Raw genomic sequence first — 25131 nt, 5'->3', positions numbered from 1 at the left:
CAGCTTAAAGCACATATGGGGTTTTAATTTTAAAATTACTGAAATTTAAAAAGAACAGAGAACCTTAAAATAGAATTTGGAATATGATATTCTAAAAACATTTGGGGGAAAATCTTATTTCTTTCTTATCAATGAAACATACTTCTTTAAGAAAGGACCTGGCTGGTTTTGGTTTGGGGCTTTTTTTTTTTCTTTTTCAGAATATAAAACTAGTGTGGTATTAGTGCTTCTAGCAATTGAGAGGATTAAAATTTTCAAACAAAGAGCCAGATAATGTACCCTGGGTTAAAAAACACACTGCATTAGCTCCACTCTCACAAATAGAAGCAGAGGCCTCAATGACCTCTGACTCCGAAAAAGATACCGAATGTAGGACGTGCTGCAAGGCAATTGGAGTCAAAGTTGCAGTGACCAAGAGCTTAAAACTTGAAACTCCAGGGGTGCGTGGGTTGCATGTTTGTTTAAATGACGGAACCTAGTCTCCAGGACACCGGGGTCTCCCTTTAGAAGGTGTTGAGGTGGTTATGCTAGAATCCTGAGATTAATGTTTTCAGAGTGAAACGTGGTTTGTTTCACTCACAGTCCTGAAGAGTGAAAGTCTAATCAAGACGGTGCCAATCTGGCAAGGGAACCTCTCTGTCTGTACCACCTCCCGTCAGGTGGCACCATGGTAGCAGGAAAGGTCTTGCGACTGCCAGTGCCATTCATGTGAACCAGCTAAGATTTGGGGAAAGATCTGGCCCACTGTGTGCTGCTCGTCAGACCTAAAAGATAAACAGTAATTTCACAGAGACTGTCCTGTATTTGCAAGTCAAAACGTGGCAACGATTTCGACTGGAGTAGAGAGTACACAACCAGCAGGGTATCTATTGTCTCCACTCAGCTAGGATAAGCTGCTATTTAAATATCCACTTCTATCACTCTCCATACGCTTGTTAACGCGCTCCACTTGCATACATAAATACAGAAACATAAATATGTTTAAACACTCTCTGCAGCACATATAACGTGTCAAGGACCAAGCATGCACATCACGAGATAAGCTGAAAAAGGCTCTGAAGCTCCAGCCGGAGGAGGTACCTATGGCATCCCAGCTACAATTTGGAAAGTTATTTTAAATAATTTTTAACTTTCTAAGTTTTGTTATAATTTCATAACACAAGTTATGAAAGAGAATATAAAGATAACTCCCTCCTAATTCTAATTTTTGTCACGTACTATTTTGGGTTTGGTGGTAAACAAGTCCATAAAATGTATTTGATATTTAAAGTGTAAAATTGAATGTAAATTCCACATCTTTCATCTCAAACTAGCTATATAAAAGTTCATTGAGTTGTATAAACTTTGGGTCTGGTTAATTTGGGCCTATGGTGTTTTTAATTACAAGTTTTTAAATTAATGTTACAAAATTATTATCAAGTAAATTTAATTTTAAAATTATAATACTCTTAAAAGAAAAAATAAAGCTACTAGAACAAAAAGGGATAAAATAAACAGTAAAGGAAACCTTTTATTGTTAATACTATAGTTTTATTTCTCACTGTCAAGCAACATAGTTTTACAAATTGTTCATGGGTGAATTTATAATTAGAAGCATATATCTTTAAATACATAAACTTTTTGCATATTTTAAACATTGATAACCTTCTTTGTAGGCCAGGCTGGCCTCTAACTCACAGAGATCTACGTGCCTCTGCCTCCTGAGTGCTGGAGTTAAAGGTGTGCACCACAATTGGCCAGCCTATACTTAACATTTTTGAACGTTAATTTCTACATTTTTCTCAACAACTGTGTAGTAACTTCACTGCAGAGCTAAGAAAAACACATTATATTCCATTTCTTGCTCTGCTGAAGAGCATTTAAACTGTCTCCAATTTCATACAAGTAAAAAGTAGGGATGTAACAAAGGTACATCTCATCTTCATTTACAAGTTAAACACTCTATAAAAAAAGTTCCCATAATTAGGGGAAAATGTCAAAATACATACGGATCTCCATTAAGTTCCATCAAATGATTTTCTTAAAATTAAATGTCATATTACTGCCCCACTGATATTTCTTTTCATCTTTGTATTTAAATATCCCTTTGTTGTATGTTATAATTGTATTAGCAATTGTGAACTTGATATTATACCATCTTTTTTTTTTTTCGACACAGGGTTTCTCTGTAACTTTGGAGCCTGTCTTGAAAGTAGCTCTTGTAGACCAGTCTGGCCTCAAACTCACAAAGATCCTCCTGCCTCTGCCTCCCGAGTGCTGGGATTAAAGGCATGTACCATCACTGCCGGCTGTTATACTTTCTTTTACTAAAGTTTTGGATTCTTTGGTAGTAAAATTTGTGAATCTTTTTGTTTATGAGTTACCAAGTTTCATGATGTGCTTAGAAACCCTACCTCGCACAAAACATCACTACCTATATGCATCCACACAAATGTATGAAATCTATTTCAGAGTGGGAAATACCTATGGGAAGCTATCCCGAGATCTGCTGTGTGTGCACAGACCAGTGTGACCTCATGTCAGCTTCACCTACACGGCATATATACCTTGAACACCTCTGGAAGATGGAGAAGAGGGAAACGAGGAGGTGAAAGATGTTTGTGATCCAATTTTTCATTGTTAGATCATGTGGTGATTTGAATAAGAAAGGCCCCTATAGACTCACATACTGGAAAACTTAGTCAGCAGGGAGTGAAACTGATAGAATTAAAAGGATTGCAAGGTGTGGCCTTGTTAGAGCAAGTGTGTCACGGGAGGTGGGCTTTGAGGTGTCAAAAGTTCATGCCAGGTTCTCTCTCCTCTCTCTCTCTCTCTCTCTCTCTCTCTCTCTCTCTCTCTCTCTCTCTCTCTCTCTCTCTCTCCTTCCCTCTCCTCCTCCCCCCTCTCTCCTCTTCCCCCCTCTCCTCCTCCTCCCCTCTCTCCTCCTCCTCCCCTCTCTCCTCCTCCTCCCCTCTCTCCTCCTCCTCCCCTCTCTCCTCCTCCTCCCCTCTCTCCTCCTCTCTCTCTCCCCTCTCCCCTCTCTCTCTCCTCTCTCTCTCTCTCTCTCTCTCTCTCTCTCTCTCTCTCTCTCTCGATCAGGATGTAGCTCTCAGCTATTGCTTCATCACCTGCCTACATGCCACCACCGTGCTCCCTGCCATGGTGGTAATGGACTAACCTCTGAAACTGTAAGCAAGCCCCCAATTAAATGCTTTCTTTTTATAAGAGTTCTCATTTTTATATATTACCTACTTAAAAAGGTTTTAGCCTGACGTTAAAAATAAAACACAGAGTCGGATGGCGGTGGCGCACGCTTTTAATCCCAGCACTCAGGAGACAAAGGCAGGCGGATTTCTGTGAGTTCTTGTAGATCGAGCCTGATCTACAAGAGCTAGTTCCAGGACAGGTTCCAAAGCTACAGAGAAACCCTGTCTTGAAAAACATACACACACACACATACATACATACATACATACATACATACATACATACACACACAATAGTTATTAAGGTTGCATATTTAAAAAAAAAAAACTCTACCTCTTTCACCTCTAGTGATTTCAATTCTTGCCATTTAAACCTGCTGCATCTGGACTGCTAGTAAGGCCGAGGTCCTGCCTTGCCTTCTATGAAATAGGCCTACTGAACTTTCATTGGGAGGTGAGATGATGAGGTGAGAGGAGTGAGGAAAGCAGTGTGCCTGGTGAGGGAAGTCTAAAGGCCCTGAATTCCTTGCAAACCGGAAACGGCCTCTGTGGAAGGCCATATGGAGGAGGCACCTTCTCCTCTAGCATTACCATGATCAGAACCAGGAGGAAGGATCATGTACGCCTCCCATCTTGTCCCTGTTGACTGAAGATATCAAACCAGGGGCAGGGGGAGAGAGGAAGTAGCTAGAGAAGGGCTTTGTAAGGATTTTGTTCTTCAGATGAGAAATGTTATCTCCTGACCAGACAGTCCTGGTGCCCACATAAGATTGGCACCCCCGTAAGGTCCATATGCCAGAGTCACCCCCACTTAGAACCAGCAGTCATCTAGAAGAGGGACGCCAAATGTGTCCCCTTACCTGCTCAAGAAACACAGCTATTACAGACCAAGAGGCTTCTCCTGTCCTCAGAAGCAGCCCTTCTTGCTTAGGTGTTCTGTTGCTGGCCGGCGTATCCTAGCAACTGGCAGTTTCCTCCGCCAGGGCACCGCTTCTCTCCCCTCCCCACCTCGCCCGCCCTCCTTCACACACACACACACACACACACACACACACACACACACACACACACCGCAGTCGCAAAGTCAGCAAGAGCAAAAGGGGAGAAGACGAAAGTAAATACTGTTAGCTGTCAGAAACCTAGACCTTAAGATGATCCGAAGTTAACCTTTCTCCTCCGGGAGCGCTTACAGTTTGAAAAGGCAGTCTGTAGCCATCTAAATCCACAGGTGATTTTCTTTTAAAATGAAATATACAAACACTGAAAGACAGGAATGATGAGAGAACCCAGATTCACAACGGCGAGTGCCTACTTTCTTTTGTCCAGTTTCCACCCTTGCTGTATCCTCCTGGCAGCCAGAGAGAACAGGAAAAGGAGGACTATTAAATACTCTTTATGAGTCGGGAGAAGCTGAGCTTTTGTTTTTCTATCCTCAAATTCTTTAAAGTTTTAAAAGCACCGTTTTGGAGAAAAGATCAAATATGTTCCCTGCAGAAGTTTCCTGTGGTTATCTCCTAAGAGCAGCCAATGTTTAGCAAGTGTTGTCATTAAGCATTGTATTCCCAGGAGTCAAGGCACTGGAATGAGCACTATTGTACTATTGAGAAAAATAAAACACACGAAGATTTAATGAGAGGCAGGATTAAACGCAGCCCAGACTTTAAGTCCCTATTATGTGCTACTGTGTTTAACATCCTTTAATATCTAAAGAGATTAATAAAACTAAAAACTTTGTATACAGTCCTTTCCCTCAATCACACTGGCTATTGTCTTCACGTCTTTATACCTTGTTGCCACAACCCCACTCTTTCTTGTCTTGTTTTTGTTGTTGTTGTTTTTAATTTTTAGATTTTTTTTTAAAAAATACAAATCCAAGTTCCCACTCCCTCCCCTCCTCCCATTCCCTCCACACCCCACCCCATAGCAGCCTCCTGTTAGGGACAATAATGAAAACAAAGGTTGGAAATGGGGCAAAAAGCAGGCAGCAGAAAGGTTCACATTCTTTCCACTGTTAAGCATAGCCTGATATCCACTACCCGTTCTAACGACGCATTGATAACACATTATGACCTTAACTTTATGTGTTCAATTTCACAATAGCCTTTCTTAGAGCGTGCTTTTCTTAGGTGGTCTATGTAGCTTGACTCGCGGACAAACATTCACTCTCTCACAAACACACGGAGGTGTTTGGCTAAGGATCAATAGCCCCTAACTAAAAATAGTGATGGGAAAATACTATCGATTACAAAATGAACATAGTGCTGTACAAAAGCTTTGGATTTTACTTTTCATCCTAAATCTGTGCACTTTGCTCAGGTTTTGCTGTCCAAAACGACTCATCTCCCTCCAGTCATCTTGGTCTTGTTTACAAGCTTTCTCCCAATGTGCTCCCACTTTTACAAAGATGCCACCTGGTGGCCTTACGAAATCAAGCATTTTGAAGTAACCTCATAAGGAAATGTGTCTTGATAAAAATGGCTAAGTATGAAAAATACTAGAATAATTATTTACAAAACTAAGGACCTGAAAATTGTTTGGGGAATTATCTCTGGATTAAATTTGCGTCCTTTGTGAACGTGCGAAGGGCCATCATCACTTTCCTGAAACTTTTGAAGCACATATGTCAGATATTCAAGATTTCACTGAATTACAGAAGGTAATATGGGAGCATAGTGTGTATTGAGCAATACATCTTCAATCCCAAATCAAATACATTGATACATTTATTTACTATGTATCTGTGACAAAAAAATGCTTATTCATATTAAAATGGAATATAGACCAGAAATAACCTTGTATCAAGTTATTTTTGTTTTTATAAATGAGCTATAGGAAAACTTTCTATTTCATTGATTTTTTTTAAAACTTAAAGGATTTGTGGGCCTGTTTTACCCTGAAGAAAAGGTACCCATGCTCAGAGAGTAAAATGTGATATTCTGTAACAAGGTAGCAAAATTTATCTCTAAGGAAGGTACAAGAGGGGGGGGGAGTAGGGATGGGGGCTACGACGACGACACATCATGAAATCCAGTAATATATCTTACAGTTTAGTCATAAATAGAAATAAATATATCATCAATTACAAAAATCACAAATCTAAAAGATAAGCCACCAAAAGACTGTGTGCTACTGTGAAGGGACAAAGACTTCCTTAAAAATTAACTAGCGGTGTGGCAAACACAGTCTGTGAGTCCCCCGCACTTTCAGCACGTACTCTTTGTCTTTATTCATGTCCTGTTCCAGTTCCTTACAGCCATGTTCATGGAAGGACGTTCTGGTAGCATCAGCTTAGTCTGTGTCCCTCCCTGGTGGCACTCTTAGGAGCAGCCTTTGTCAAGTCTCCTTGCACATGTACTAGGAATAAACCAAGACTTCACACTAGGCACCTGGGAGAAAAGCAGTCTGTAGAATGCTTGATTTGTTAGAACTTAAGTTTTACTCCCCAAACCCATGTTTACAAAACAAAGGAAGCCAGGATGGATGACACATGCTTGTAATCCTAATGCAGGGAGCCTTTCCAGGTCAATGAGAGCTTCTGTCCAAAAAGAACAGTAAAATGAAAAAGAATTTAAAGAGGTGAATGGTACCTGGGGAATCACACCGCAGATTGTCATGTGGCTCCCAAGCGCACACAAACGCATGCATGCGCACACACATGGTTCCCAAGCACACACAAACACATGCATACACACACACGGTTCCCAAGCACACACGAACGCATGCATGCGCACAGATAGCCTGTACTAAATCAGTTCTTTGCACTACTTCTTTTCACTAACTAGTCTTAGCTGACTACCTTCAAAGGCACTTCCAAATATATTTCTGTAGTTCCCGTCTTTTAACTCGAATCCTTCAACCTGAATGTACAATTTAGGATCTCATTGTACATGTTTTTATGGGAAATTGAACTTATTGAACAAACAAAAATGTGTGATTTTTAGCAATTTGGCGTTTATCACTATGGCCCAGCACATGTCTATAGCAACATAACATGTAACCACGGAGTCTCAAGAATAAGCTGAGACCAGCTGTTATGAGAGAACTGCCCCAGATTTTGACTTTCATCATTTTGAAGAGACAGTCAAATACACTCCACTGACTGTCCCTTAAGAAAGGGAGAAAGCAAAAGACAAATTTGTTCTTCTACCCTGCAGATCTGAGTGAAAGGAGAGGGGAGGAGACTAAGACATAATCAAACTGCCTCTTGGCGGCAGCACTCAACAGAGCATGGCCTCCTGTAAGCGGCAGTTCCCAGAACCTTCGTCTATTAGATGCCATGTGCTGTTTGTCCAAATAGTACCAATATATTCCTGCCATCCTTATGAAGTTATTATACATCCATTCACAATCATTCCAGGCTGAATACATCTTTGGTTATGCTAGGTAAATGCCATTTTCATTCCAAAACAGACTGTCCACTAACTGAAATATTCAGCATTAAGTCCAGATGGGCAAAGCAAGGGCAGGGGACACAAAACCTAAAGATCATTTTCTTGTCTGCACAGTCAAACATGATAGGCTTCTCTTTGGAAGTACCTGTGATATAAGAATCTGAATATGGGTTATCAGAAAGCTACCGAGAGGCCTGAAGTAAGTCATTATTAAAAACTACTCAACTTAGTCTAGAAGACAGTCAGCAACATTAAAAATCTTGGACAGGGGCTGGAGAGATGGCTCAGAGGTTAAGAGCATTGCCTGCTCTTCCAAAGGTCCTAAGTTCTATTCCCAGCAACCACATGGTGGCTCACAACCATCTGTAATGAGGTCTGGTGCCCTCTTCTGGCCAGTAGGCATACACACAGCACACAGACAGAGTATTGTATACATAATAAATAAATATTTAAAAAAAATAATCTTGGACAAACAGAATCCTCTGTGAAATCAGGACACTTAACCTGGATGTTTATAAACCAAATGGGAAAGTATTGAAGGACTGAAAACAAGCGTAAGGTTGTGCAGGCCATGGAACAGTAATGTGCGAACGGGTAGATTAAGACACGGTAGCTTGCAGACAGCCACTCTTACTATCATTGTCTATGCCCATTACAAAGATCTGAGCACACGATTTCCAGTGACGTCAGCTTGGGTACACTGACAGACGAGGAAGGAGGATCTCAGTATGTTTGAACCTATATTGTACAGGCTGTTGTGACAATGGAATCCTAGTGCATTAGACGACACCTGTTCTAGAGGCACACTGCTTGTGTTACCCGAAGTGTAACCATCATGGCCGCAGTTCCTCCAACACATCATGCTTTGCAGGGTCACACCACACTGCTGGTTTTCTTACCAGCAGCAGAGATAAACTACAGCACGCTATTCTGATGTCACATGGTTTAGTTAAGTACTAAGGAGAGTGGGTGCCATTCCCATTCAAGAACATTACTATGTGAAGATTACCATTACATTTACATAGCAATTACCAGAAATTCCTATGCAAACACCAATAAAGTCTGCTCCACTAAACAAAGCTATAGTAGCACTGTTGGTGAAATGTCCAAGACGCTCAAATATAACAGGAGAAAGTCAATGAAGGATGACATAGGCACAGCAAACCCATTGTGTGACCTCAGAAATAGAAACCGGAAAGTCAGTGTGAAAGGATTCATAGGACCCCGTTACCATAACCAATGTTGTCTCCTAAATATGTCTTGGAAATAAGATACACACTATACTACTCTTCTTAATTCTAAGACGTCAATAATAAGGACACATTTTAGCATAACAGAACATTTAATTGCACATTTAATTGGCATCAGCCATCAGACACTGTGATCATATTGGCCACTTCCACTGGTTGGCAGGAGGCTCTTCCACCAGTGGCTCCCATGGCTTCCACTGCAGCATCTTCCTTGCCAGACTTAGTTCATTTTCAGCCTATTAATAAAAGAAAATTTGAAGATAAGATTTGATGAATTATTCAGAGGAATACCTGAACGCTAACTACTAGAGCACACACATCCGCAGTCAGTATTCTAAAGTCCTGATGTAGTCTACCATCAAATACTGAGTATTACAAAAGCAAAGTTTCAGAGCCACACGGTCCCCACTAAGAAAGGTCACCTCTGACTTCTGAGAAAGAAATCTGCAGGAATTGGTGTTGACAAGCTCATAAGACGTAAAACCCGTCCCTCATCTGCAACAGTGGCTTTCAAATTTCACCCAAGTTCTCACTTAGCCGTCAGGTGCAAGTCAAGACCAGCATGAGATGCCTGAACACTAAATGTTCAGTGTTTCCTTACCTGAAGAATCACCTCTTCTACTTCACCACCCTGGAGCAAGTTTTCTAATTTTTTAACATCTGGTTCCTACAATTTTAAGGAAAAAGAAAAAAAGGAAAATTATACACAGAAGCATAATCTCTGAGTATTTTAATATCCTACGTGTTAAAAGGCCATATATAAAAGCTCTTCCAACAAGCAGTTTTTCTCTCATCATGGTCTTATTTTTTTACCAAAAATTTGATGGAAATCCATTTATTTCATTTCTCTACCACTCAATTAGTTTTGTCTTAATATTAACAACTATTAAATACTGACATACTTAGCAAAGGTAAGACATATGATATATAATTTAGTCTTTCTAAATTAGATTTTCAAATATCTTATTTTTGTAAATATTTTCTATACCACCTGTAAATGAATAATCAATAAATGCTATCATATGACCAAAAAACTCCTCTTTGGGGTATATAGCAAACAATGCATAATAAATAAATTATATGTTCAAAAATGTCACAGAAGCCACAAATTACAGTCCCAAACTAGAAATAACCTAAATGACCAGCACCAAGAGAATTGATCTGTCAATTATGGTCCTGAGATATAGTAGGATACTATATGGCAATGGTGAGGGACAAATTACAATTATATGATTCCCTCAAATATACTATTAAGTAGTAAAAAACAGATTTCAATGGGTATATGAAAATTATTCCATTCCTACAGAGTTGAGAAATAGGCAAAATGAATCTATTATGTTAAAAAAAAATAAGGTAGTAACTAGGAATAAATGATTTGGTGACACGGAACAACACTTTTTTTGTCTGGTATTAATTAGAATGTGTTAATTCTGAAAATTCCATCAAGCCCTACACTTAACGATTTCTATATATTTTTAATGCACATTATTCTTTACTTTAAAAAATTGTTAATATGGTACCTAGACTACCTTAAAAAAACTTCTTTTCGCATTTCACTAAGGCTACCAACCCAGAGCAGTGAGTCCCTGACCAGAGGGCAGGCCTCAAGGTCCCCGCCAGGGAAAGCGGGCCCCCGCTGCTGGGGCTGCAGTCTCTGCTGTGATCTGCTGGACCTGCTCTGCCTGCGCCCTACTTCCCTTAGTCCCTGGCTCACTGGGGCATCCAGGAGTTCCTGTGTAGGTGCCGAGAAGTTTCATCGGGACGGGTGAGTGTGTGCTATCCTGGGGCGGACTGTCCCGGTAGAGAGCACAAACACCCCTCCCCCAGCTCCTGCTGCAGGGCTTGCTCTCCTACACACCCGCCCCCACCCCCACCCCCAAACCTGCCTTGTCTGCAAGGTCCTTAGCTGTGGAACAGTTTCCTGCCATTTCACTAAGGCTACCAACCCAGAGCAGTGAGTCCCTGACTAGAGGGCAGGCCTCAAGGTCCCCGCCAGGGAAAGCGGGCCCCTGCTGCTGGGGCTGCAGTCTCTGCTGTGATCTGCTGGACCTGCTCTGCCTGCGCCCTACTTCCATTAGTCCCTGGCTCATTGGGGCATCCAGGAGTTCCTGTGTAGGTGCCAAGAAGTTTCATCGGGACGGGTGAGTGTGTACTATCCTGGGGCGGACGGTCCCGGTAGAGAGCACAAACGCCCCTACACTAAGGCTACCCAACCAGAGCAGCGGGCAGGCCTCAGCAACCCCCGAAAGGGAGCGCAGGCACCTCCAGCTTGTACTGCAGTGTCGCCTGTGTTCTACTGGACCCCGCCCGACCCCTTGCATTCGGCCTTCTTTACGCGGGTCATTGGAATACCACGCATCCATGTTTTGGTGTTGAGGAGTTCACCTGGAAGGGAACGGTTCCTGCCCCTACACTGAGGAGATACACCTAGAGAGTTAGTCACAGCAAAGACTGGTCCAAGACATCAGGCCTCTCCTGGCTCCATTTGAAGGAAAAGATGGGCAGGCGCCAATGCAAGAATTCCCCCAACAACTTGAAAGGCAACGTGACATCACCAGGATCCAGGAATCCCGAAATGAGAAGTCTAAACCCTAATACAGAAGAATTAGAAGAATTCGACTCAAAAGTGAATTTTATGAAAATAATAGAGGACCTTAAACAGGAGGTGAAAAACTGCCACAACCAATTAGAGATTACAAACAAAAAGGTAGAGGAAATGAATAAATATCTCAAAGATACCCAAGAAAACCAAGAGAAACAAGAAAAAGTAATCAAACAGGTAAGGGAAACGGTTCAAGACTTGAAGAACGAAGTGGAAGTAATAAAGAAAACACAAACCGAGGGAAGGATGGAGATGGAAAATTTGAATAAACGAACAGGAACTACAGAGACAAGTACCACCAACAGATTACAAGAGATAGAAGAAAGAATCTCAGACACTGAAGATACCATAGAGAAAATAAACACTCTCATCAAAGAAAACAGCATAACCAACAAATTCTCATCACAAAACATTCAGGAAATCTGGGACACAATAAAAAGACCAAACCTAAGAATAATAGGGATAGAAGAAGGAGAAGAAGTACAGCTCAATGGTCCAGAAAATATATTTAATAAAATTATAGAAGAAAACTTTCCCAACCTTAAGAAAGATATTCCTTTGAAGGTCCAAGAAGCATACAGAACACCAAATCGACTGGATCAAAAAAAAAAACATCTCCTCGTCATATAATAATCAAAACACAAAACATACAGAATAAAGAAAGAATATTAAGAGCTGCAAAGGAAAAAGGTCAAGTTACCTATAAAGGTAAACCTATCAGACTTACACCTGATTTCTCTATGGAAACCATGAAAGCCAGAAGGTCCTGGATAGATATACTGCAGAAACTACGAGACCATGGATGCAAGCCCAGACTACTATACCCAGCCAAGCTTTCGTTCACTATAAATGGAGAAAACAAAGTTTTCCAGGATAAAAACAAATTTAAACAATACGTAGCCACAAATCCAGCCCTTCAGAAAGTAATTGAAGGAAAATCACAAGCCAAGGAGTCCAACAATGCCCACAATAACTCAGACATCTAAAGACCCTTCACCAGCACAACTTGAAGAAGGGAAACACACAAACTCTACTACCAAAGGAAAGAAAGAAAGAAAGGAAAAATGACCGGAGTTAACAACCACTGGTCATTAATATCACTTAATATCAATGGACTCAACTCACCTATAAAGAGGCACAGGCTAAGAGATTGGATACGAAAACAGGATCCAACATTCTGCTGCTTACAAGAAACACACCTCAACCACAAAGACAGACATCTACTCAGAGTAAAGGGCTGGGAAAAGGTTTATCAAGCAAACGGACCTAAGAAACAAGCAGGTGTGGCCATACTAATTTCTAAGAAAGTTGACTTCAAACTAAAATCAATCAAAAGAGATGGAGATGGACATTTTTTACTCATAACAGGAACAATTCACCAGGATGAAATCTCAATCCTGAATATATATGCCCCTAATATAAAAGCACCCACTTATGTAAAAGAAACGTTACTAAAACTCAAGGCAGTCATCAAACCACACACACTAATAGTAGGAGATTTCAACACTCCTCTCTCACCAATGGACAGGTCAATCAAACAGAAACCTAACAGAGAAATAAGAGGATTAAGGGAGGTAATGAATCAAATGGACTTAACAGACATCTATAGAACATTCCACCCAAATAGGAAAGAATATACCTTCTTCTCTGCAGCTCATGGAACCTTTTCGAAAATAGACCACATACTCGGTAACAAAGCAAACTTACACAGTTACAAAAAAATATCGGTAACCACCTGTGTCTTATCAGATCACCATGGATTAAAGTTAGAATTCAACAACAATGCTATCCCCAGAAAGCCTATGAACTCATGGAAACTGGACAGTCAACTACTGAACCTCACCTGGATCAAGGAAGAAATAAAGAAAGAAATTAAAGTCTTTCTTGAATTCAATGAAAACGAAGACTCAACATACTCAAACCTATGGGACACTATGAAAGCAGTGCTAAGAGGAAAATTCATAGCATTAAGTGCCCACTTAAAGAAAACGGAGAAAGCACACATTGGAGACTTAATAGCCCACCTGAAAGCTTTAGAAAAAAAAGAAGCAGACTCACCTAGGAGAAGTAGAAGACTGGAAATAATCAAATTGAGGGCTGAAATCAACAAAATAGAAACACAGAAAACAATCCAAAGAATCAATGAAACAAAAAGCTGGTTCATGGAGAAAATCAATAAGATTGATAAACCCCTATCCAAACTAATCAAACGGCGGAGAGAGAATACGCAAATTAACAAAATCAGAAACGAAAAGGGAGACATAACCACAGACTCAGAGGAAATTCAGAGAATCATTAGATCTTACTACAAAAATCTGTATGCCACAAAATTGGAAAATGTTATAGAAATGGACACTTTTTTAGATAAGTACTATATACCAAAGTTAAACCAGGACCAGGTGAACAATCTAAATAGACCTGTTAGTCGCGAAGAAATAGAAGTTGTTATAAAAAACCTCCCCACCAAAAAAAGCCCAGGTCCAGATGGCTTCAATGCAGAATTCTACCAGAACTTCCAAGAAGACCTAATACCTATACTCCTTAATGTATTTCACAATATTGAAACAGAGAAGTCATTGCCAAATTCCTTTTATGAAGCTGAAGTTACTCTGATACCAAAACCACACAAAGACACAACCAAGAAAGAGAACTACAGGCCAATCTCACTCATGAACATCGACGCAAAAATACTCAATAAAATACTGGCAAACCGAATCCAAGAACACATCAGAAAAATTATCCATTATGATCAAGTAGGCTTCATCCCAGAGATGCAGGGCTGGTTCAACATACGAAAATCTATCAATGTAATCCATCATATAAATAAACTGAAAGAAAAAAACCATATGATCATTTCATTAGATGCTGAAAAAGCATTTGACAAAATTCAACATCCCTTTATGATAAAGGTCTTAGAGAGATTAGGAATACAAGGGTCGTTCCTAACTATAATAAAAGCTATTTATAGCAAGCCGTCAGCTAACATCAAATTAAATGGAGAGAAACTCAAAGCTATTCCACTAAAATCAGGAACACGACAAGGTTGTCCACTCTCTCCATACCTCTTTAATATAGTGCTTGAAATTCTAGCAATAGCAATAAGACAACATAAGGGGATCAAAGGGATTCAAATCGGAAAGGAAGAAGTTAAACTTTCATTATTTGCAGACGATATGATAGTGTACATAAGCGACCCCAAAAACTCCAGCAAAGAACTCCTTCAGCTGATAAACACCTTTAGTAGCGTTGCAGGATACAAGATCAATTCCAAAAAATCAGTTGCCCTCCTATACACAAAGGATAAGGAAGCAGAGATGGAAATCAGAGAAGCATCACCCTTCACGATAGCCACAAATAGCATAAAATATCTTGGGGTAACCCTAACCAAGGAAGTAAAGGATCTATTTGACAAGAACTTTAAGTCAATGAAGAAAGAAATTGAGGAGGATACCAGAAAATGGAAGGATCTCCCTTGCTCTTGGATAGGGAGGATCAACATAGTAAAAATGGCAATTCTACCAAGGGCAATTTATAGATTCAATGCAATCCCCATTAAAATCCCATCAAAATTCTTCACAGATCTTGAGAGGACAATAATCAACTTTATATGGAGAAACAAAAAACCCAGGATAGCCAAAACAATCTTATATAATAAAGGATCGTCTGGAGGCATTACCATCCCTGACCTCAAACTCTATTACAGAGCCTCAGTATTGAAAACAGTTTGGTATTGGCATAAAAACAGAGAAGTCGACCAATGGAACCGAGTAGAAGACCCTGATTTTAACCCACAAACTTATGAACACCTAATTTTTGATAAAGGAGCTAAAAGTATTCAATGGAAAAAAGAGAGCATCTTCAACAAATGGTGCTGGCAGAACTGGTTGTCAACCTGTAGAAGAATGAAAATAGATCCATATCTATCACCATGCACAAAACTCAAGTCCAAATGGATTAAAGACCTCAATATTAGTCTGAACACACTGAACCTGATAGAAGAAAAAGTTGGAAGTACTCTACAACATATGGGTACAGGAGATCACTTCCTACGTTTATCCCCAGCAGCACAGACATTAAGGGCAACATTGAATAAATGGGACCTCCTGAAACTGAGTAGCTTCTGTAAAGCAAAGGACACTGTCACTAAGACAAAAAGGCAACCCACTGACTGGGAGAAGATCTTCACCAACCCTGCAACAGACAAAGGTCTGATCACCAAAATATATAAAGAACTCAAGAAACTAAACTTTAAAATGCTAATGAACCCAATAAAAAAATGGGGCACTGATCTGAACAGAGAATTCTCAACAGAAGAAATTCAAATGGCCAAAAGACACCTAAGGTCATGCTCAACCTCCTTAGCGATAAGGGAAATGCAAATTAAAACAACTTTGAGATACCATCTTACACCTGTCAGAATGGCTAAAATCAAGAACACCAATGATAGCCTTTGTTGGAGAGGTTGTGGAGAAAGAGGCACACTCATTCATTGCTGGTGGGAATGCAAACTTGTGCAACCACTTTGGAAATCAGTGTGGCGATTTCTCAGGAAATTTGGGATCAACCTACCCCAAGATCCAGTAATACCACTATTGGGAATATACCCAAGAGATGCCACATCAAATGACAAAAGTATCTGTTCAACTATGTTCATAGCAGCATTGTTTGTAATAGCCAAAACCTGGAAACAACCTAGATGCCCTTCAATGGAGGAATGGATGAAGAAAGTGTGGAATATATACATATTAGAGTACTACTCAGCAGTAAAAAACAATGACTTCTCGAATTTTGCGTGCAAATGGATGGAAATAGAAAACACTATCCTGAGTGAGGTATCCCAGACTCAAAAAGAGGAACATGGGATGTACTCACTCATAATCGGTTTCTAGCCATAAAATAAAAGACATTAAGCATATAATGTGTGATCCTATAGAAGCTAAATAAGAAAGTGAACCCAAAGAAAATCATATAGTCATCCGCATGGAGAGGGGGAAGTAGACAAGATTCCAGGGCAAAAACTGGGAACTTGCGGGTGAGGTGGCATGGGGCAAAGGGGAAATGGGATGAGAAATATGAGAAGGGGAGGATGGGAGGAGCTCGGAGGATTGGGATGGTTGGGATATAGGAAGGATGGATACGGGAGCAGCGAAGTATATATCCTATCTAAGGGAGCCATCTTAGGGTTGGCAAGAGACTTGACTCTCGAGGGGTTCGCAGGTGTCCAGGAATATGTCCCCAGCTGGTACCTTGGGCAACTAAGGAGAGGGAACCTGAAATGACCCTATCCTATACTGATGAATATCTTGCATATCACCTTAGAACCTTCATCTGGCGATGGATCGAGGTAGAGTCTCAATTTGGAGCAACGGTCTGAGCTCTTAAGGTCCAAATGAGGAGCAGAAGGAGGGAGAACATGAGCAAAAAATCAGGACCACGAGGGATGCACCCACCCACTGTGACAGTGGAACTGATTTATTGGGAGCCCACCAAGGCCAGCTGGTCTGGGACTGAATAAGCATGGGTTGATTCCGGACTCTCTGAGCATGGCGGTCAATGAAGACTGATGAGAAGCCAAGGACAATGGCACTAGGTTTCGATCCTAATACATGAACTGGCTTTGTGGGAGCTTAGCCTGTTTGGACGCTCACCTTTCTGGACGTAGATAGAAGGACCTTGGTCTTCCCGCAGGGCAGGGAATTTGGACTGCTCTTCAGTATCGAGAGGGTGGGGGAATGGAGTGGGGGGAGGAGAAGAGGAGTGGGGATAGGGGGAGGGAAGTGGGGGGAGGGCAATATTTGGGAGGAGGGGAGGGAAATGGGAAATGGGGAGCAGGTGGAAATTTTAATTAAAAAAGAATAAAAATAAATAAAAAAAAAAAAAAAAAACTTCTTTTCTAATAGACCGAGCTTTTTAGTCATTATCCAGATGGAGTTTATCCCATAAATGAAATAAAGAGTGTACTCTGTATGGTATGGGAAAGCAGACGCAGTCCCTCCCACATGTGAGGCAATGTTCCACTGCTGAGGTACACGCCCAGAAACACCTCCATCTTGGAGCAGGCATATTTAAACCAGACAAAAAAGGGGAATTCAAAAGATAAAGTAACCACAAAAGTAAAACTGCATGGAATACACAGAAGTACCAGCAGGTTAGCGCTGCGAAGGAAATGACATGCTGGACTAAGAAGACAAACAAAAGCTAGACTTCAGCAGACCTTACAGATCATGCCAGAATTAACCTGCAACCACGACTCTTCCTCCAAACCCACCAGTGAAAGCTGCGTTTCATATGCCCAGGTCAGGAAGAAGCTTAAAACTCAGCCTTTCAGACACACGACACAAAAAACCATAGGAAGATTTTTAACAGGAAAAAGATGTAAGATTTAGATACTGAGAATGCATTCTATTGTTTGCAGAAAGAGGTACAAAGTAAGATGGGACTACAAATTAATAATTAGTTTGAAGGCAGCTGAGGCAGCAGAGCAAAGGTTTTAGGTTCCTAACTGAAGAGGGGATGGCAGTGAACTCTGACATTGACTGTGACATTGACACTAAGTGAAAAAATACTGAAATACATTTTTTCTTGAAATACATATAGGAACCAACTAAATATCTCAGACTACTGCAAACAGTGACGAAAGGAAGAGGGAAAAACCAGAGACCAGACAGGATAAACAGGTCACTGAGAGCAAAGTGGAGAAAGAATCAAAGGCACAGTGGAACAGGTTCACTTATGAAAAGCAGGGACATTCTTAGTCTGAGAGAAGAAAAAAAGACATCAGTTCATCTGCCTCAAACAAATCAAGCTACCTTTAGCCTCCTTCAAAGACTGTTTGTAAGTTACTTCCAGACTTGGCAAGCTAAGGATCAAAGTTAGATTTTGGTAATCTAATAATACATTTGTTATCACTTGTGCCCAGATGAACAGTTTTTGAGTTCTACAAAGTCAGTTCTTTCACATCTCCCTGCAGACACTGGGACTGAAAGCTGTGGGCTCCATTTGATTGGCCCTGTAACAAAATACATAGACTGGCTGGATTAAACACTAGAAATTTCAGCTGAGCCTCCTGACACAGATGTGTAGCCTCACCTAGTCTAGGTACTGAGGCAGGAGGACTACAAATTCTTGGCATGCCTGAACCATATAGAGTTAAGTTCAAATCCATCTTCAGCAGTTTAATAAAACCCTGTGTCAAAACAGAAAGTTAAAGGAGGAGGTTGGGATACATATGGTATGCTTGCCTCACTTGTGTGACGACCCAGCTTCATCCCTAGCACCATGATGTACACAGAAAAACAGACTTTTCTTATAGTTGTAGAGAGCAAACGTCTAAAGTGAAGGTTGGGTCTAGTGAGGGTTTTTTTTTTTTTCCCTGAAGTCACACAATGGCACCTTGCTATGTGCTCCCATATCCTTCACGCATTGGCACTCATGGGCAAGGAGCAAGCCCTGATTGTCTAGTATCTATACATACACTATCCTTACAGGGTCAGAGTCCCACCCCTGTGAGTTTATGTGACTTTAATTATTTGCAGGGACAATTTATTTCTAAATAAAGTAATACCATATATTACAGATTTCTATAAACAAAGTATTCAGTTTTAGTGTTCAGTGTAGCTTGAAGAAAACGAAGCAGCCCTCTTCCTGTACAACAAAGTGCTGTGTGTTTATGGGATTAGCCCTTAAACCTAGAGCTCATAAATGCTAAGAGTTCTACCACCAAGTCACACCTTTTTATTTTGAAACAAAGTCTAATAATGTTACCAGTCAGGCCACCTCTGAGCTTCCTCTGTAGCCCAAGGTGATAAGAATTTGTAATCTCCCTGCCTCAGTTTCCCTAGAAGCTGGGGATTACAGGCCTGCATGACCAAGCCCTGGACAACGTACTCTCTAAAGTAGTCATTACGACAGTTTTCTTTACATCATCATGACACAATTCTCCTGGCTTTTGTTCTTCTCTGCTGTGGTTAGAAATCAAGAGGGATGTCTCTACAGTCAGAGGTGAAAGGTCACCGACAACTAGGCCGGAAGGCGGCACAAGGGAGCCTGCAATGTCACCTCAGGGAACGGGTCCTGTCTTACTCCTGTCCTCCAAAGTGCTTTACACATGGAAATCAGTCAAAGCACAGGTGTTTGCTGAATGCAGAAGGAAAAAGATGGAGGAATAGCACTGAAAGAAAAACAGTACAAACTGAGAGCTAAAATGAGCACCTGAAATATTCCTTAAATGTCTTACTTACCGCCTTGACCATATCCAGCTTCTCATTGGTGATCTGTTCTGTGTATTTTCTATAGGCTGCATGTTTAGGGAACTGCTTCAGAATATCAAGAATCTTTGTATACAATATTGTTAGCCTCTAGAAAGACAAACCACACACATTTCAGTAAGTCAAAATGCCACCACAGACAGAATGCATTTAAGTACTCACAGGAATAACTAAAAGAGAATTCACAATTTTAAACTGTGCTTGACTAAAATTCATGTCTATGTTCAATCTCTTTACAACCTAAGAAAAAATGGAATACAAGCATGGAAATTCTTCCTACTGTGGTATATATAAAAGTTGAGTGTACATATATAAGAAGTATAATAATAAGCTAAATTAAAACCAACTTGTAGCTAACCAATGGCCTTCTCTGGAAATCAAATCATTTATTAAAGCTGAATTCCTCATCTTGAGGTAATGAGTATTACAAATTGCACATCGAGATGTCAAGACCCTGGGAAGGCCACTAAGGACAGCAGTAGATGTGGAAGGAGCAGCCTGAGCCTTGCAGACAGGCTGTTAGCACTGCGGACGGCAGAGCCTGAGGAGTGGGTCTACTCCAAGCTCTTCAGACACTAAACTATTTACACTGTTGGGTTTAGTTTTGATCTGATTTTGTTCTAACTGTGCTTTGTTCTTCCCTCTTGGAATAAGGTATGTAACTTGGTTTTGATTTATAGGAACCTATAATTAGGAGACTATATGTATTGGATAATATGTGTATGCAGTATACATGCATATGTATTATTTTGGAATATTTTAATCCTTATCCTCTCAAATTTATTAATATAATGTATATATTCCTTTTAATATAGTATTTTAATAAGTTTCAATCTGATTCAAATTTTGAGGTTTTTAAAAAGATTGAGGGGCGGTAACTAGAGAGATGGCTCAGTGGCTAAGAGCACTGGCTGCTCTTCTAGAAGACTTGGGTTCTATTCCCAGCATCCACATAGCAGCTTACAAGGATCTGCAACCCTAGTCCTAGGGGATGTGATACCCTCTTCACTGGTACCAGGCACAGAAGTGGTACACTGACACACATGCAGGCATACACATAAGTATCAAATAAATTGAAAACTATTTTTTCATCTTTTAGGGTAAAATAGAATGCATCTAGTCTTACAAAAAATTCAGATGAGAATCAGAACGATCAGCGTAGAACAATGCAAAGAAAAGTGTCTGTGTAATGTATTATCCAAACTGGACGCTTCTCACAGTGAAAGCAGACTGTACTCATCACTGTGCCAAAACACAGATACAAACCTGAGCAGCCTCCCAACAAGGGACACGAGACCGATACCTGAGCATGTCAGTAATCACAAGCAATCAACACTTCTAAAGAACACTCTTCTTTTTTCAGTGGAATGTACCACGTGTTGTTTGGATATAAAGACAGACTGGACGTGGGTCAAACTCTTTCTATAGAGAAGACAGTGGTGGAAAATATGATAAGCACGATGAAACACAAAATCCACCATGGCGGGCCGGGACAGGATACAGAGCGGGAGGCAGTAAAAACAACACCAGGAACTGATTGTCTGCACGCACACAGCTCCACTGCCTAGCTGCCTGGACAAGCTGCTTCGATCTAGATGCCCTCATTCCTCATCCATAAAATGTAGAGAACGTATAGGATGTTGGGTCAGAGCGGTACCAGCCACCTATTGTCTCAGTCTCAGCACCCTATGAAGGAAGAATCACTTCAGCAAAACGCAGAGGAGCTCAAAAAGAAGAAAATGCATCTGAGACACCTTTGAGGGATGAAGGGAGTTGAAAACCTGAAGGTGTTGGAAGAAGCAATTTACATACAAATTAAAACAGCACCAGACCGGCAAAAGACACCAAAGCCATAAAGGAAGCAGACACACCTCTGCAGCTGTGCTGTGCAGTAAGCAGCTGCTCATCAAATACAGCTGTAGAGTACTTAAAATGTAGCTAACCCAGACGGAGATAGAGTGTAGGAGAATATACTACAAAAAAAAAAAAAAAAAAAAAAAAAGGCTGCAGACTAGCATTAAATTTCATACTGAATATACACTAAAATGATAAAATGTCAGATGTTAGATTAAATCGTAAAAATAATTTAAACAAACAAACCAACAAACCTTTCTGCTCCCTTTGAAGCAGGGTCTTACTCTATAGCTCATGCTGCCCTCAAACTTAAGACCCCTGCATCTCGGCCCCCAAGTGCTAGGACGACAGTCATGCACCACTTTTAGTTTTCTATACTAAAAAAAAAAAGTACATAACAAAAACACTCAGGAGATATGGAGGAGAAAAGTTAGACTGCGCGGAGTTTTACATATCAAGTTACAGCACCTGGCCTTTTGGGGGGACTAAAAGATTTAAGAAATGGGTGCAGTTGAGCCTATGTTTTAGGAAAATTAAGCTGGCGGTCATGAGCTAAAGGAAAGAAACAGTCACGAAGGCCACAATAAAGCTGTTCTAAGCACTTACAAGAGCAAAAGCTTAAGCTGCACTAAAGACTAGAGGAAGATTAATGAGGTCGAACCAGACTGGTAGATGTAGGTGAACTGTTCTTCCCCACCCACCAGTTCCCAAATAACTGACACGGAGACTCAGTATTAATTACAGATGCTCAGCCAATGTTCACACTTGTTACTACTAATTCGTACATTTTAAATTAACTATAATTCTTATCTACCCTCTGCCACCTGGCAGCACCTTCCTTCAACACTGAATGCTCGTCTTACTTCTTTCTGCATCTCTCTGGACCCCTGTGACTCCACCCTTCTTCTTCCTGGTGTCTTTAGTTTGGTTCTCCCACCTAAGTTTATTCTGTCCAGCTATTGGCCAGTCAGCATCTTTATTAAACCAATCACAGCAACAAATCTTCAGTGTACAAGGGGATTATGCCACAGCAGTTAGAGAAAAAAAAATTAAGCACAATCCATTACTGGAATAAATATGAAAGTAAAAGATTTTATTATCAATACAACATTCAAGTTCTGAGTTGGGGCAGAAAGAGTCATAGACCTGATAGAGAAAGACAAGCCATAGAGGAAGAATATCAGAAACAGAGAACTGTGACTTCTGTTCTCCACATTAACTCTGAAGTACAAATTCATAAAGAATCCAAGAGTCATACACTATGCACTGACTATACTATGAGCTCCTCAGAGTTCTAGAAGTGAACACACAATAAAGTCTTATCTTTGTAAAACGTCTGAGTCAGACAATACCTGAGCAGAATGGGGTCTGTTAAAGAGCGATCTGGAGAATCCTTTAAAGAGCCCTAAAACTGAGAAAGCCTCTGGAAGGTTTTAAAGAAAGAAGTGGCATAACCAGACACATTTTAACACAAACCAGCTAAGAAAAAGGCAGGGAAAAGCAGCTCCCAAAGTGATGTAATTATCACAGAAGTGAGGACAGTGACAGAAACGTGGGACTAGCAAAGGAGGTGGTGAGGTGTACCTGGATAACTCTGAAGGTCGGATGCAGAGGATTTACTGACATAGCAAGTGACATGTGAGCTGATGAACGCAATGCAGCGTGCTTTCTGATGGGGACTCTCAGTCGGAGAAGCTCGGGTGACCCATCTGACACACAACTGAAGATGCTCACTAAGAGCATATGTGTGTATACATACATACATACACGGCTTCATAAAAGGAGAAGCCAGTGCTTGATACGGAAATAGAAGAATTAAACTGTTTATAGGTAGCATTTAAAACCATTAGATTATCTCCACTCAATGAGAGCAAAGCAAACCTAAATTTAAAAACTGGCTAAGAACCGGGTCATGAATGCGACAACAAAGTATAAGAGTTGAGAAATGAGGAACTGGAAAAGGCAAAGGATTAGAAAAAATAGTAAACAACAACCCCTCAAAAGACTAAACACAGGATACTGAGAAGCCTGGACACCCAGGAAACAAGGTAGTTCGTGTAGAGCATCAAAAGTGTCAAAACTGCAGCTCTGAGGTCAGGAGATGGCACAGTGGGTAACCATGCTTGCCACCAGCCTTTTGACCTGAGTGACGTCCCCGGGACCTACATGGTGAAAGGAGAGAACCAACTCCACGGAGCTGTTTTATGACCTACACACATACTGGCACACACACAAATAGATAAATGTAATAAAAGTATTTTCAATGGTACTCCTGGGACAACTAAGAGAAATGTGAACCGATGAAATTTAGCATCACTGCTATCACAGAAAACACTGAAAATGGCAGTTCTGGCCAGGTCTGGCTGAAGTGTATTCAAGAGGTAATGAGAAGATGGAGACAGTGAATACTGATGACTCGAGTTATGTACGTATATAGGGAGGGAGAGAAGCGGTGTAATTGCTGGAAAAAGGGGGTAATTACAAGATTTTTGTTTAGGTTTGTTTGTTTGTTTCCAGTGGATACTGAAGGAGGCAACTGTTAGGGTGATGGGACAAGCCAATGTGTGAAATCCAAAGCAGAAATGTATGAATACGATGTGCAGGGCGCCGAGAATAGTCCATACAACCGAAGGTGCGAAAATGCCAGGAAAGGGTCAAGAAGAAAAGTGTCTTAATAAAGAGGCCACGGCAAAGGCAACATCAAAAAGGGAGACACGGGGTCAGAGAAGCCTAGGATGCCATTGTGTCAAGAGCTCTCGGGGGCGGGGAGGGGTGGGAGGAGAGGCGGGGGCGGGGGGTGTAGGTTCCTGTCCCGTTAACATTGCAAGATCAAGGTTGCACACACACACACACACACACACCGTATTTCTCTCGTGTGTCCCGTTAACCTTGGAAGAACAAGGTCACGCGCGCGCGCACAAACACACCCGTACTTACCTCGTGTGGAGTGTCGCACACTGCCAATCCCACCAGGCCGGTGGTCTGTTCGGAAACAAAACAAAACACAGCCGCGCTGTTTACCGTAATCCCACGAGTCACCGCGCACAGAAAGCCAACCCGTCCCTCCCGGGACTTCCCTGCCCGGCCCGCGTCCCCAAGCCGCCCGCAGAGCAGCCGACCATCCGGTCGTCCCCTCCCAGGGCAGCGGACGCTCCCAACCCCGTCGGTTTAGAGTCTCCACCCACGGGTGAGGGAGACGCGGAGGCCGCAGCACCACCGTGACCTCCATCCGCTCACCTTCTTCAACGCACCCGCCATGACAGCACCCGGCGTCCGGAGCGCGCGGCCCTCTGGGAGCCTCTCCCAGGCCTGCTCAATCGAGCGTCGACGCTGCTGCTCTGTCACCTAGGAAACCATCGGGCTCCGGCGCTCGAGCAGGAGGGTGTGGTAGGTGTTACTCCCGCCCACCTGGAAGGGATTTGCGCATGTGCGACTCGTGCGCAAAGCTCTGCAGGATTTGGGTTTAACAGAGAGAAACTGACTCCGTGGTTAGGGTTAAACATTAAGGGAAAGTCTACGAAAAACTTCAAATGTAGTCACTACAGAAGCTATAATTTTGCTTAGCCTTTGATTGACGTCTTA

General features: G+C 41.3%; 2 protein-coding genes across 2 annotated transcripts in view; both read right to left on the bottom strand.

The window, feature by feature from the left end:
- Iqub (IQ motif and ubiquitin domain containing) overlaps window positions 1–4127 on the bottom strand; it is a 62457-nt gene extending 58330 nt beyond the window's left edge. The window contains exon 1 of the mRNA XM_057778456.1: window positions 4046–4127. The gene's annotated coding sequence lies outside the window, so the exon portion shown is untranslated. The remainder of the gene's footprint in view (window positions 1–4045) is intronic.
- A 4410-nt stretch (window positions 4128–8537) lies between these two features.
- Ndufa5 (NADH:ubiquinone oxidoreductase subunit A5) lies at window positions 8538–24909 on the bottom strand. Its single transcript, XM_057775221.1, has 5 exons — window positions 24787–24909; window positions 24487–24531; window positions 19669–19785; window positions 9428–9493; window positions 8538–9062 (listed from the first exon to the last, which is right to left on the bottom strand). Exons 1-5 carry the CDS (start codon window positions 24805–24807, stop codon window positions 8961–8963), a joined length of 351 nt encoding a protein of 116 aa, XP_057631204.1. The 5' UTR covers window positions 24808–24909; the 3' UTR covers window positions 8538–8960.
- Window positions 24910–25131: the final 222 nt, after the last annotated feature.

The sequence above is a fragment of the Chionomys nivalis genome, chromosome 1 (assembly GCF_950005125.1).
Source record: "Chionomys nivalis chromosome 1, mChiNiv1.1, whole genome shotgun sequence".
NCBI lineage: Eukaryota > Metazoa > Chordata > Mammalia > Rodentia > Cricetidae > Chionomys > Chionomys nivalis.
The sequence above is the reverse complement of the archived record's forward strand: the minus strand, read 5'-3'. Positions and strand labels throughout refer to the sequence as shown.